General features: G+C 34.2%; 1 protein-coding gene across 1 annotated transcript; it reads left to right on the top strand.

Annotated features, from left to right (window-relative positions):
• The first annotated feature begins 4,028 nt into the window (after positions 1 to 4,028).
• On the top strand, positions 4,029 to 9,974 carry LOC114752073 (vacuolar-sorting receptor 1). Its single transcript, XM_028940808.1, has 12 exons — positions 4,029 to 4,571; positions 5,213 to 5,905; positions 6,000 to 6,088; positions 6,198 to 6,267; positions 6,338 to 6,421; positions 6,535 to 6,611; positions 6,697 to 6,778; positions 7,848 to 7,930; positions 8,033 to 8,099; positions 8,691 to 8,819; positions 8,899 to 9,008; positions 9,565 to 9,974. The coding sequence occupies exons 1-12, from the start codon at positions 4,265 to 4,267 to the stop codon at positions 9,661 to 9,663; spliced, it is 1,890 nt and encodes a 629-aa protein (XP_028796641.1). The 5' UTR covers positions 4,029 to 4,264; the 3' UTR covers positions 9,664 to 9,974.
• The last annotated feature ends 580 nt before the right edge of the window (positions 9,975 to 10,554 follow it).

The following is a 10,554-nucleotide window of genomic DNA, read 5'->3' as shown; positions in this document are numbered from 1 at the left end:
ACGTTGATAAAAAAAACAGTTAAAATTAGTTAAGAATAATTAATGTGTAAAAAGTATAATTTTTTTTTCAAAAATGCCCTCAGTAATAAGAAGAGAGAGAGCATGAGAGAACAATTAAATTATTAAAAAAAATAGAAGTGGGAGGGAGAGAGAGTGTGAGTTGGAGATAATAAATATGAGAAAAATAAGAAATCAACACAAAAAAGTAGAGACAACTTTTAAGTATCTCTTATATATAGGAACAAGCCATAAACATCATATATAAGGAACGGAGAGAGTAATGTATAATATTGTGAGTTCAAATCTCATTATTAATATGAGAATCTTATTAATGGGTAATGTGTAAATATCTCTGTAAATGTTCTTTGAGTTTAGAGACATGTCTTAATCATGGTAAACCCTAGGAACCAACTCACCTAAATTTTTTTTTACAAAAAATAAAAAGTGGAAGAAACTTCTTGGTAATCTTTCAACTTCAAAGCATTCCAACACAAATAATTTGTTTGAAATAGTTTATAAGTAGTTTTTTAATCGTAATTTATAAAATACGAAATATGTAAGAAATTTTTTTTATATATAAAATGTACTTATAAGTATTTAAATAAACAAATCTAAATAATGGTAAAGCAAAACCGAGCCCCATGTAACCTTCCACGGCATAAAAGCATGAAGCCAAAACTCCTTTGGACTTATGCCTAAAATTAGTAAAATATATTTAAGGAATGTCTAAAATTGTAACAATCATTTCATTGCATTAATCAACTCCTTCAAAAATAAATAATAATAAAAATCAAAATCAGAAAAAAAATCAAAATGGGAGAAAGTTTTTATACATGTGTTTTTATAAATTCATTGAGTTAATTTTAACTAAAATTTTCTAAGAGATGAGGGGAAAGAAAGTTTTAAACCTCAAAAGATGATAAAGATGGAAGACACTTAAAATTTAGTTATTTTGTTGTCAATCTCTTTTTTCTCATGTTTAAGAACTTAAAAATGCAAGAAATCAGTTCTTTCTGTTTTTCTTTACCGTTTTTTCGTCAGAATTCCATGTGCAAATGAGTCTATTCACTTTTTATATTATTAGGATCAGCTCCTAAGTGGGATTTGTAAACAATTACTAAATTTTTGTTGTATTTTCTCTTTCTTGGGACCCCAACGCAATTTTTCTTAAAATTAAATTAAATATGGAAGTGGAGTTGGAGGCATTGCCCTTCCCGAAGCAAAGCAGACTGTAGCAATCTTATCGCTGCCTTTCATGTGCTAACCGACAAAATATATCAATGTGCAGGAATCGACAGGACGCTGTCCTTCTTTATTTCTTTGAATGGACCACTATACCCTCCCCCCCTCTCTCTCTCTTCCCACACTCATACCCCCACGTGATTAACGTTTCTCATTGTTTTATTTTACCTTCCGTCCTCTTTTCCTTCACATATATTGGAATTGGAGTAATTTGCTTATATTTCTTAGTTTTTTTTATATCAAATAAATATTCACAAATCGACCGATCTGTTTTTTGCCAGAAGTGTGTCTTCCAACGAAACTCTTAAACCTTGATTCCCCAGGAAATAGACCAAACTTTTTCTCTAGTAAAATACTCTTTCTGTCCTTAATATAAAACTTAATTAGTAAGTTAATTTTGATTTTAAATATAATACTTATTTTTTATATTTATTAATTTTTTTAAATTATACCTATGAATACTTTGTTAACCATATAATCAAATAGAAGAGGGAGTAAGGATATTAAGAAAGATGATTATGATAGTTTAAAAAAATATGTCATATTTTTTTATAATTAACTAACTTACCTCATTTTTTTAATATAATTAAATTAGTTAAATATGTCTTATATTAAAAATCGGATGAGTATTATAAACCCCTTGCTATATTGGGCGTAGGCCCGTTGGTAAAATGAAAAAAATTCTTGTTACGTAATGAAAATAAATTATATATAAGAATGGATAACTCTTGTTATTATACTATCTAAAATAATAATAAACAATATAGTACCATATTATTAGTTTTTTTTTTTTTTGGACCAGCTAGTACCATATTATTAGATGCTAGCTAGTAGTGATAACAAAAGATATTATTTTCCTTATGCTTAAAATTGCGTTCTCATTACATAAAAGGAAAATCTGTGGTCCTGGTCCTCAATATTTTGCTTCAACGCGGTGGCCTCCCAGGACTGGTTGGGGTGAGTCATTGTGGACACTTGTCAAACTCCTATTGCTTAAGCTGGCTTGTGGCCCAAATAACGTGTTCCTTTTGAATAAGACGATTTTTTTTTAATAAAAAAATTTCTAAAACATCAGTGTCTTTATTCGTATGTTGAAACGTTTCTCACATTGACATGCATAATTCCTAATTACATTTATTTATGGCCACAGTGCATAAACATTATTTTGATGATTCGATATATTAAATGTATGTTTAGCTCAATTTATTTATTTTTTGTCCATTTTTTAATTTACTTTTATAATGTGTGATACTTAATTAATCAACGCTCTATGGGAATCACACTGGCTCACGTCCGCTTAGAATAATATCAATAATATCAAATCAAAATATATAGTATATTTCTCTTGAAAATTAAATAAGATAGTTACTCATATAAATTATGTTCCCCCCCTAAAATGCTTCTCTTTGTAACCATGTTTTGCATAGTCTTTCTGATTCTTAATATAAAAATTAATTAAAAATTAAATTTGATTATAAATATAAAATCTTACCCTGCTCTTTGTCTCTAAAATTTACAATGTTTTTTTTCTAAAATATCTTATAAATTAAAAAGAATTTTTATTAAGGAATACTTTTAATACACAAATTAAAGATGATATTTAGAAAAATCAATACACATTTATTGTGTTTTACTAATTTAATTAATTTTTTTAACTTTTGTAAATTAGTTATTTCGTTTTTATATTATGAATTGAACGTAGCATGTTTTTACATGAAAAGGTTATATCAAATTGTACTAGCATTTATTTGACTGTGACTCTCTCTGTTTTTACCCCGTTTCTTCTTGGATTCTGTGCATCTTTCGCTCTAAAATAATTTTATATTTTTTTGGGCATAACCGGAGAAAAGAAAAATACTTTATTTCTTTTTTAGGCCAAAAAAACTTATTGCTTTATTCAGGAAAAAAGATCGACCAGCCATTATTTGATTGAAATTAAACTAATCAGTATATTTGGTCCAAATAAAAAACACATCAGTAAATTAAAATGCAATCTCTTGCCGTTTTATATTTAGATGGGTATCAATCTTTTGTCCTGCTGCTGTTTTTTTTTTTTTAAAATAATTAAGTACAAGTGTTACTTTCAAATTAAAGTTTTAAATAATGAATTTGTATCCACCTGTCTATCCGCACACAAGGGGATATTTAAAATTAAAAATACCTCTAAATGTTTGATTCTTTGAATTATTACACATTAAGAATCTTAAATTTATTAGGTCATGATTATTTGACGCATTAGCCACTAATTATACATTACTCATTTCTTATTACTTGAGCCAGCTTTATAGAAGCTTAAACTTTTAAATTTTACGTGGCTCCAGCCTCCAATATTTAAAATTTCAATTAACGCGCAAACCAGGGGGGAAAAAAAAAAATCTAACCCTCAGACATCAATTTATAATGAAAATGTAACATCAGCGTGAAAATGACAAAATTAAATAATTAATTGGATAATTTGGTGAAGGCACCATTTTAAACTCATGGAACAGCTCAACACATAATTGATTTCCCAATTCTTTGAAAAGAAAACTGAATTGCTCAAAAAAAAAAAATTTTACATGCATCTTATTTTTGTAAGTATAACTGAAAAATTAAAAAAATATCTGTAGATCTAATATTAACAATAATAATTTATATTCAAAATTACGAATTATTAAAGGCAAGTCTAATTCTGTCTTCTTCGCTTCAACCAATCAATATATGAAGATAGACTAACCAAGTTTAACTTTTATAATTAAATAAGCTGATCAAATCAAACTACCACTAATTAAGAAATGAGAGTCCGTGGTGTTGTCTCTCACTGGACCAGGGAGTCGAGCGTCTCCAAGTTTCCACAGCTTCTTCATCTTTAAACGATATTCGTTTGCTGTTTGGCGATAGCAATAACAGTTCTTTCTTTTTTCAGCAAAACAGAAGAACTACGGAAAATAAGAGGGGAGTTGAGAGAAGGAATAAATTTGTGTTCTTGTTGATTTTCGAAGCTAACCCATTTGGAAACCCTGATATTTTTTGGGGTTTAAAGATGAAGCTTCGGAGGTCATTGCTGAGGTTTTTTCTAGGGTTTCTGCTACTGTCCTTCGCCCCCTCGTCAATGGGGAGATTCGTGGTGGAGAAGAACAGCTTGAGGGTGACCTCGCCGGACAAAATCAAAGGTACATATGACAGTGCGATCGGGAACTTTGGGATTCCTCAGTATGGAGGTAGCATGGCTGGGACTGTTGTGTACCCTAAGGATAACCAGAAGGCTTGTAAAGAGTTCGATGACTTTGGCCTCTCCTTCAAATCGAGGCCTGGAGCTCTTCCCACAATCCTTTTACTCGATCGTGGAAGTAAGAACTTGATGAATTTGCATGTCTTGTTGGGGATTGAGGTTAAACTAATCCTTTTGTTTTTTCGGTTTAATTGGTAGTCGTTATGAGTTTTGCAGTTTGGTTCGCTTCACTGCAGATGCTCCATTCTAGCTCAATCGTTTGTTCTGCTTGTTAATATGCAAAAGTTGTTTTCTTTGTCAGTGGTAGTTCTCTCGGTTTGCTTTGGTCCATGGATAATGTAGTATCTCATCATGTCATTTTGCATTTATAATTTTGGCTGTATCTTTTACGTGCTTGGGTAATTTGCCTTTTTGCTCTAATTTTGGTGGGAAAAGATTTTGTTCATTAACAATTTTACTTTAATCTGGTTGTTTTAACCGTTGGATGCTGTTTTTTTAATTAATTGAATCAAAAAAAGGGGCAGTTTGTGTCTCTTTTGGGTGGTTTGATGCTTAAATGCATGCCTTTAGATTTTTAATGATAATTGAACGCCTACAAATCCAGATATGTTATTTGGTTTTCTATTTTTAGATGGTAATAATTTGTTCATTTTGTTACAGTTATTTTTTCCCCCATCAAAGTAGCACGTTATACAGTTATAAGTCTTAAAAGTGTTCTCTTGGGGGTGTATTTATAGTCATTTTATCTGTTCCTTTCAGATTGCTTCTTTGCTTTGAAGGTCTGGAATGCTCAAAAGGCAGGAGCTTCTGCAGTTCTTGTGGCGGATGATGTTGAGGAACCCTTAATAACAATGGACACACCTGAAGAGGATGTGTCATCTGCAAAATACATAGAGAATATTACAATACCCTCTGCTCTCATTGAGAAAAGTTTCGGTGAAAGATTGAAGAAAGCTATAAGTAGTGGAGAGATGGTCAATGTAAATCTTGATTGGAGAGAGGCTGTACCTCATCCAGATGATCGTGTGGAATATGAGCTATGGACCAACAGCAATGATGAGTGTGGGGTCAAATGTGATATGTTGATGGAATTTGTAAAGGATTTCAAGGGTGCAGCGCAGATACTAGAGAAGGGTGGTTACACTCAGTTTACTCCGCATTATATAACTTGGTACTGTCCTCAGGCATTCACTCTAAGCAAGCAGTGCAAGTCCCAGTGCATAAATCATGGAAGATATTGCGCCCCTGATCCAGAGCAGGACTTCAGCACAGGTTATGACGGGAAAGATGTGGTTATTGAGAATTTAAGGCAGTTATGTGTCTTCAAAGTGGCAAATGAATCTAAAAAGCCCTGGGTTTGGTGGGACTATGTGACTGATTTTCAAATAAGATGCCCCATGAAGGAAAAGAAATACAATAAGGAATGTGCAGATGCTGTTATTAAGTCACTCGGTTAGTAATCTGTCACAGCTTATTATGCCTTATTTGGGTGCTGCTGTGCTGAATGTTGACAATGACATCTCATGTCTCTATTTTAATTTTGCAGGTCTTGATAATAACAAGATTGAAAGTTGCATGGGAGATCCAGACGCTGATTCTGAAAATCCTGTTCTGAAAGAAGAGCAAGATGCTCAAGTACTCTCCTTCACTATTGTTATTATTTTAAATTTAAATTTATGCTGTTATTCCTCTGGTTATATCAATTTATCTATCCAGGACACTTACAAAACACTGCTAATTTCAGGTTGGGAAGGGTTCGCGGGGTGATGTTACCATATTGCCCACTCTTGTTGTCAATAATCGACAGTATCGAGGTTTGTCTTTCTTGCCTTGTATAATAGATAATGATATGGACTTTTCCAATCCTAAGGCTTTTACTTTCAGGAAAGTTGGAGAAAGGTGCTGTTCTGAAGGCTATTTGTGCTGGTTTTGAGGAAACTACTGAACCAGCCGTTTGCTTGAGCTCAGGTTCACATTGCTTTTGGTGCTATGATATAGAGCCCCCCCGGGGCGTTTTTGGTTTGCTTATTATGTCAATCTGATTTTTTTTTTCACCTTGATGGTTTTTTTTTTTTTGGCAGATGTAGAAACAAATGAGTGCTTGGACAACAATGGTGGTTGTTGGCAGGATAAAGTGGCCAACATCACTGCATGCAAGGTAGTTATCGAAAATTATGAAATAACTTAATTCATTCTGATTAACAGATAGTTATTCCCCTATTTACACATCTACATTTGCTCAGGATACATTCCGTGGGCGAGTATGTGAATGTCCCCTTGTTGATGGCGTGCAGTTCAAGGGAGATGGTTATACTATGTGTCAAGGTTAAAATACAATAAATTTTTCCTTTTCTTTTTGGGTCATTTATCCGATTATGCTCATGATGCTTGGAATGAAAAACAGAAGGAAATAAAAAAAAAGGGGGTAAATACATTGTGGATAATGATCTCGATAAGTTTGCGGCTGACTGTTTGATGCATGTGAAATACTTCCTCTACTCTTTCCAAGCTTCTTGTATAAAATTTAGAATACCTACCCAAACTTGAAATTTTCATGCCCTCTCTTTCTCGCAAATGCATGCACATTTCTCCAGGGAGTGTGAAGGGAGATTTTGGATTAAGAGGGGCAGTTCCACTAGAATGTTAGCTGTAACGCTTTGCTTATTGACTTTTCATGCCTACTTCTATAACTTATATGGGAGTTTATTTTTCCAAGGAAAATGATATCTGATATGTTTATGTGTTTGCATGCTTGTTATTTTGTTGATGACACAAGGTCCTTTAAATAATCATTCATTTGAAATGTTGCTGTGGTATCATTGGGAGTTAAAGACTCATGGACCTTGTGCCGCGTAGATTTTGTACTTATTCATTGGACTGATTCTTGTTCGTAAGATACTAGGAATCTCACGTCTTAATTCTGGGAGGGCAGCTTTTTCATTAATAGAGGTTTTGGCGTTTGCTTTCTTAATCATGGTGAATTCTGTTAGATTTCACCTGGATTATTGCCACCGAGCATGCTTAGCGTTCTTTTTTCTTTTCTTTCTTCCCGGATCTGGGATCTCTTAAATGATTTGCTATCAGTAACATTGTCACTTTGTGTCTTGATTTGAGATTCCTTCCTTAGATTGAAGAAACCATTCCATGTTCAAATTATTGGCATGAATCTCTGCCATATTTTGCTCGTCGGTGGGGAACTTAAATGAAATAGTGTGGTCCTTTTTTGTATGGATGTGTTTTGTCATCAGTTCTGCTGATGGGACGGCCATATGGTCCTGACTTTCAAATGGGTTCTGTCATTGGCCCTCTCAATCTCACAAGCAAGTAAAACACGTGGTTCTTTTGCTTCTTATATTTGATAGTTTCATTCATTCTGGTTTCTTCTGGCTTGCAGCCAGTGGACCTGGCAGGTGCAAGATAAACAATGGAGGTTGTTGGCATGAAGCCCGGAATGGACATGCATTTTCTGCTTGTTCGGTGAGCAATATGTGTATCTTCTGCTCATTTTGTTTGTCCCCTTCAAATTTATGACAGTTGAATTTCATTTCCTTGTAACTGACCAAAGTTGTTACTGAATAGGATGATGGAGAGGTTAAATGCCAATGTCCTCCAGGGTTTAGAGGGGATGGTGTCAAAAGTTGTGAAGGTGAGGGATGCTGTGACCTTATTTGCGTGTGTGTATTGGGTGATATTTCTTTCCTGGGACCAGAACCTTGTCGTTCATTGTTGTTATCCATGATGCTTGCTAATTACAGCGTTTATCATCAATAAAATGCTGGACCTTGTATAATATTTTTTGTGAAGCTAAAGTGGAACATTTTAAAGCTTTCTCTAAGTTTATGGTTTAATATTATATGCTATGAATACTTGAGCCCTTAATGCTGATCGCCTGGATCAAGCATGGTCACTGGAAAATGACAGTATTAGATTGAAGTATGGTCCTCTATTATGGCATTTCCATTGCCTCCCAATTGTCAATTGAAACCTTTCTTGATGGTAAAATGAGAACTTTTAACCCTTCTTTTTCCCCAGATTTTCATTTTAGTTGTGAAGTAATTGTGGGGTCTTAATCCTTGGTTTTTTGACAAGTTTTGTGGACTTGATTGTGATAACTGGAAAATGAGATGGGTCAAGAATCTACGGAATGTTTCCGCTGCAACTGGAAAAGGATAGAATGAGATTGAACTCCTTATCCTTATTCTTTTTCATTTTCTTTTCTTTTTTTTCCTTGGTGCAGATATTGATGAGTGCAGGGAGAAGAAAGCTTGTCAGTGCCCTGAATGTAGCTGCAAGAATACCTGGGGAAGTTATGACTGCAGCTGTAGTGGGAATCTTTTGTATATCCGAGACCATGATGCCTGCATAAGTGAGTCCATTACACTCCATTTCGTTTTCATATACTTCATTTGAACATGATTTCATATTCCCTGTTGTGTAATCTACAGGCAAGACAGCAAGTGAGGGAAGATCTGCATGGGCAGCTTTTTGGGTCATTTTACTTGGCTTAGCTATTGCTGCTGGTGGGGCATATCTTGTGTACAAGTATAGAATAAGGGTAAGCTCGTTGACCTTTTGCCAGTTCGGTGATTTTATTGGATACTTGCTGTCAAATTTCCATAGCATTATAGTGGCCTTTGGTTGGAAGTAGATCACTAGACCCACAACGTTTCAAGTCTGCCAAACCTATATTAGAAATCTTAATCGGAAAACACAAAAGCATGAGGCATTTTATATCCTGTCATCTCAGCCCCAGTATTTTGGACACCTTGTGTTATCCAGATGCATCTCGTTGGGAAACTGACATCAAAAACAAATTATTATTGATAAGGAGACCAGGTTGCTTAAGATGATACCACTTTGGTCAATATTTTATGCCACTCAAAAACTATGTGAATCTTAAAATCTCACCACTTTTAGCTTTGTTAATTTTTATAAAATATTACCATGGTGTACTAATGACTCCATAGCAAGAAGATTGCCTCAATTTGCTGACATGAGATTGCTTGATTAATAATATTTGGTGTTGATTATCAGTGAATGATAGTTCCTCTGTGTAATTTGTGTACAATTGGGTAAAAATTTGACTGGTATTTGTGTGCGTTGTTCTGCAGCAATACATGGATTCTGAGATCAGGGCAATCATGGCACAGTATATGCCATTGGACAGCCAAGCAGAAGTTCCAAATCATGTCAGTGATGAAAGAGCGTGAGAAGAATTTGTGAATCTCCCGGGATGTCATGGATGAGGCTTTTCCTATTTCCTTTATGAGCCCATCCAGAATTCTGTGCATTGAATTTTATATATTAGCTTTAGCCGTATCATACATGGACACTAGAATATCCCCAGAAGCTACTTGTCCTGCATTTTTTTTTTCTTGTTGGGGATGTAGCCTGCTTGATACTGTAAGAACTGAATGTTTAGGGCTGGCCACGAAATTTCACTTGAGTCTGTAATTTCAGAGTGTTCACTTTATCGCACATCTTTGCTCCATGCATTTGATGCTCAGATTGTAATTTTTAACCCTTCCCCCCCCCCCCCGGTACTTACTTTTAGATTGATTTCTGAGTATTTAATACTTACATAGGACAAGAGAATGGGATTTGGGGTCACGTACTTTTTTTCTTTGAAAAATTGATGGTGTTATTTTAGAAGACATAAAGATGTAATTTTGAAGATAGATATCCTGGGAAACCATCAAATTGTATGGCTGGACGCTTTTGCAGTGTTTAGGACTTGGAAGCTCATAGAAGAGGTGTTCACCCTTCACCCAAAAGAATACGACACAAACCTAACCTTCAAAATATTTTTCTTTTTGCCATCAAGTCATTTAACAAATTGTACATAGAGATGTTGTACCTTGCAATGCTAGATTATTTCTACAGGAAATTACCATGATAAGTGTATTTTTGCTATAAATAAGCCAATAGCCATTTTGTTGGGGAAAAAAATCATGGCCGAATTTTTCACTTGCTATCTGAGGCAGTAATTGACCAAGTGTTGGTGACATGTTCAATGGTTTTTTTTTTTTTAAACAAAATCTCAATTTGAACTCTTGACCTTCAAGAAAATCGGACTGTTACAATGTTTTTGTTTACCAAGA

The sequence above is a fragment of the Neltuma alba genome, unplaced genomic scaffold (assembly GCF_004799145.2).
Source record: "Neltuma alba isolate B1F8T4 unplaced genomic scaffold, ASM479914v2 tig00007217_pilon, whole genome shotgun sequence".
NCBI lineage: Eukaryota > Viridiplantae > Streptophyta > Magnoliopsida > Fabales > Fabaceae > Neltuma > Neltuma alba.
The sequence above is the reverse complement of the archived record's forward strand: the minus strand, read 5'-3'. Positions and strand labels throughout refer to the sequence as shown.

Bases quoted from the DNA above. Each gene is read 5' to 3' on its own strand.
- LOC114752073 (XM_028940808.1), top strand. From the start codon at position 4,265: ATGAAGCTTCGGAGGTCATTGCTGAGGTTTTTTCTAGGGTTTCTGCTA. The intron at 6,089-6,197 runs GTACTCTCCTTC...TGCTAATTTCAG, and splicing joins AAGAAGAGCAAGATGCTCAA to GTTGGGAAGGGTTCGCGGGG. The intron at 6,422-6,534 runs GTTCACATTGCT...TTTTTTTGGCAG, and splicing joins AGCCGTTTGCTTGAGCTCAG to ATGTAGAAACAAATGAGTGC.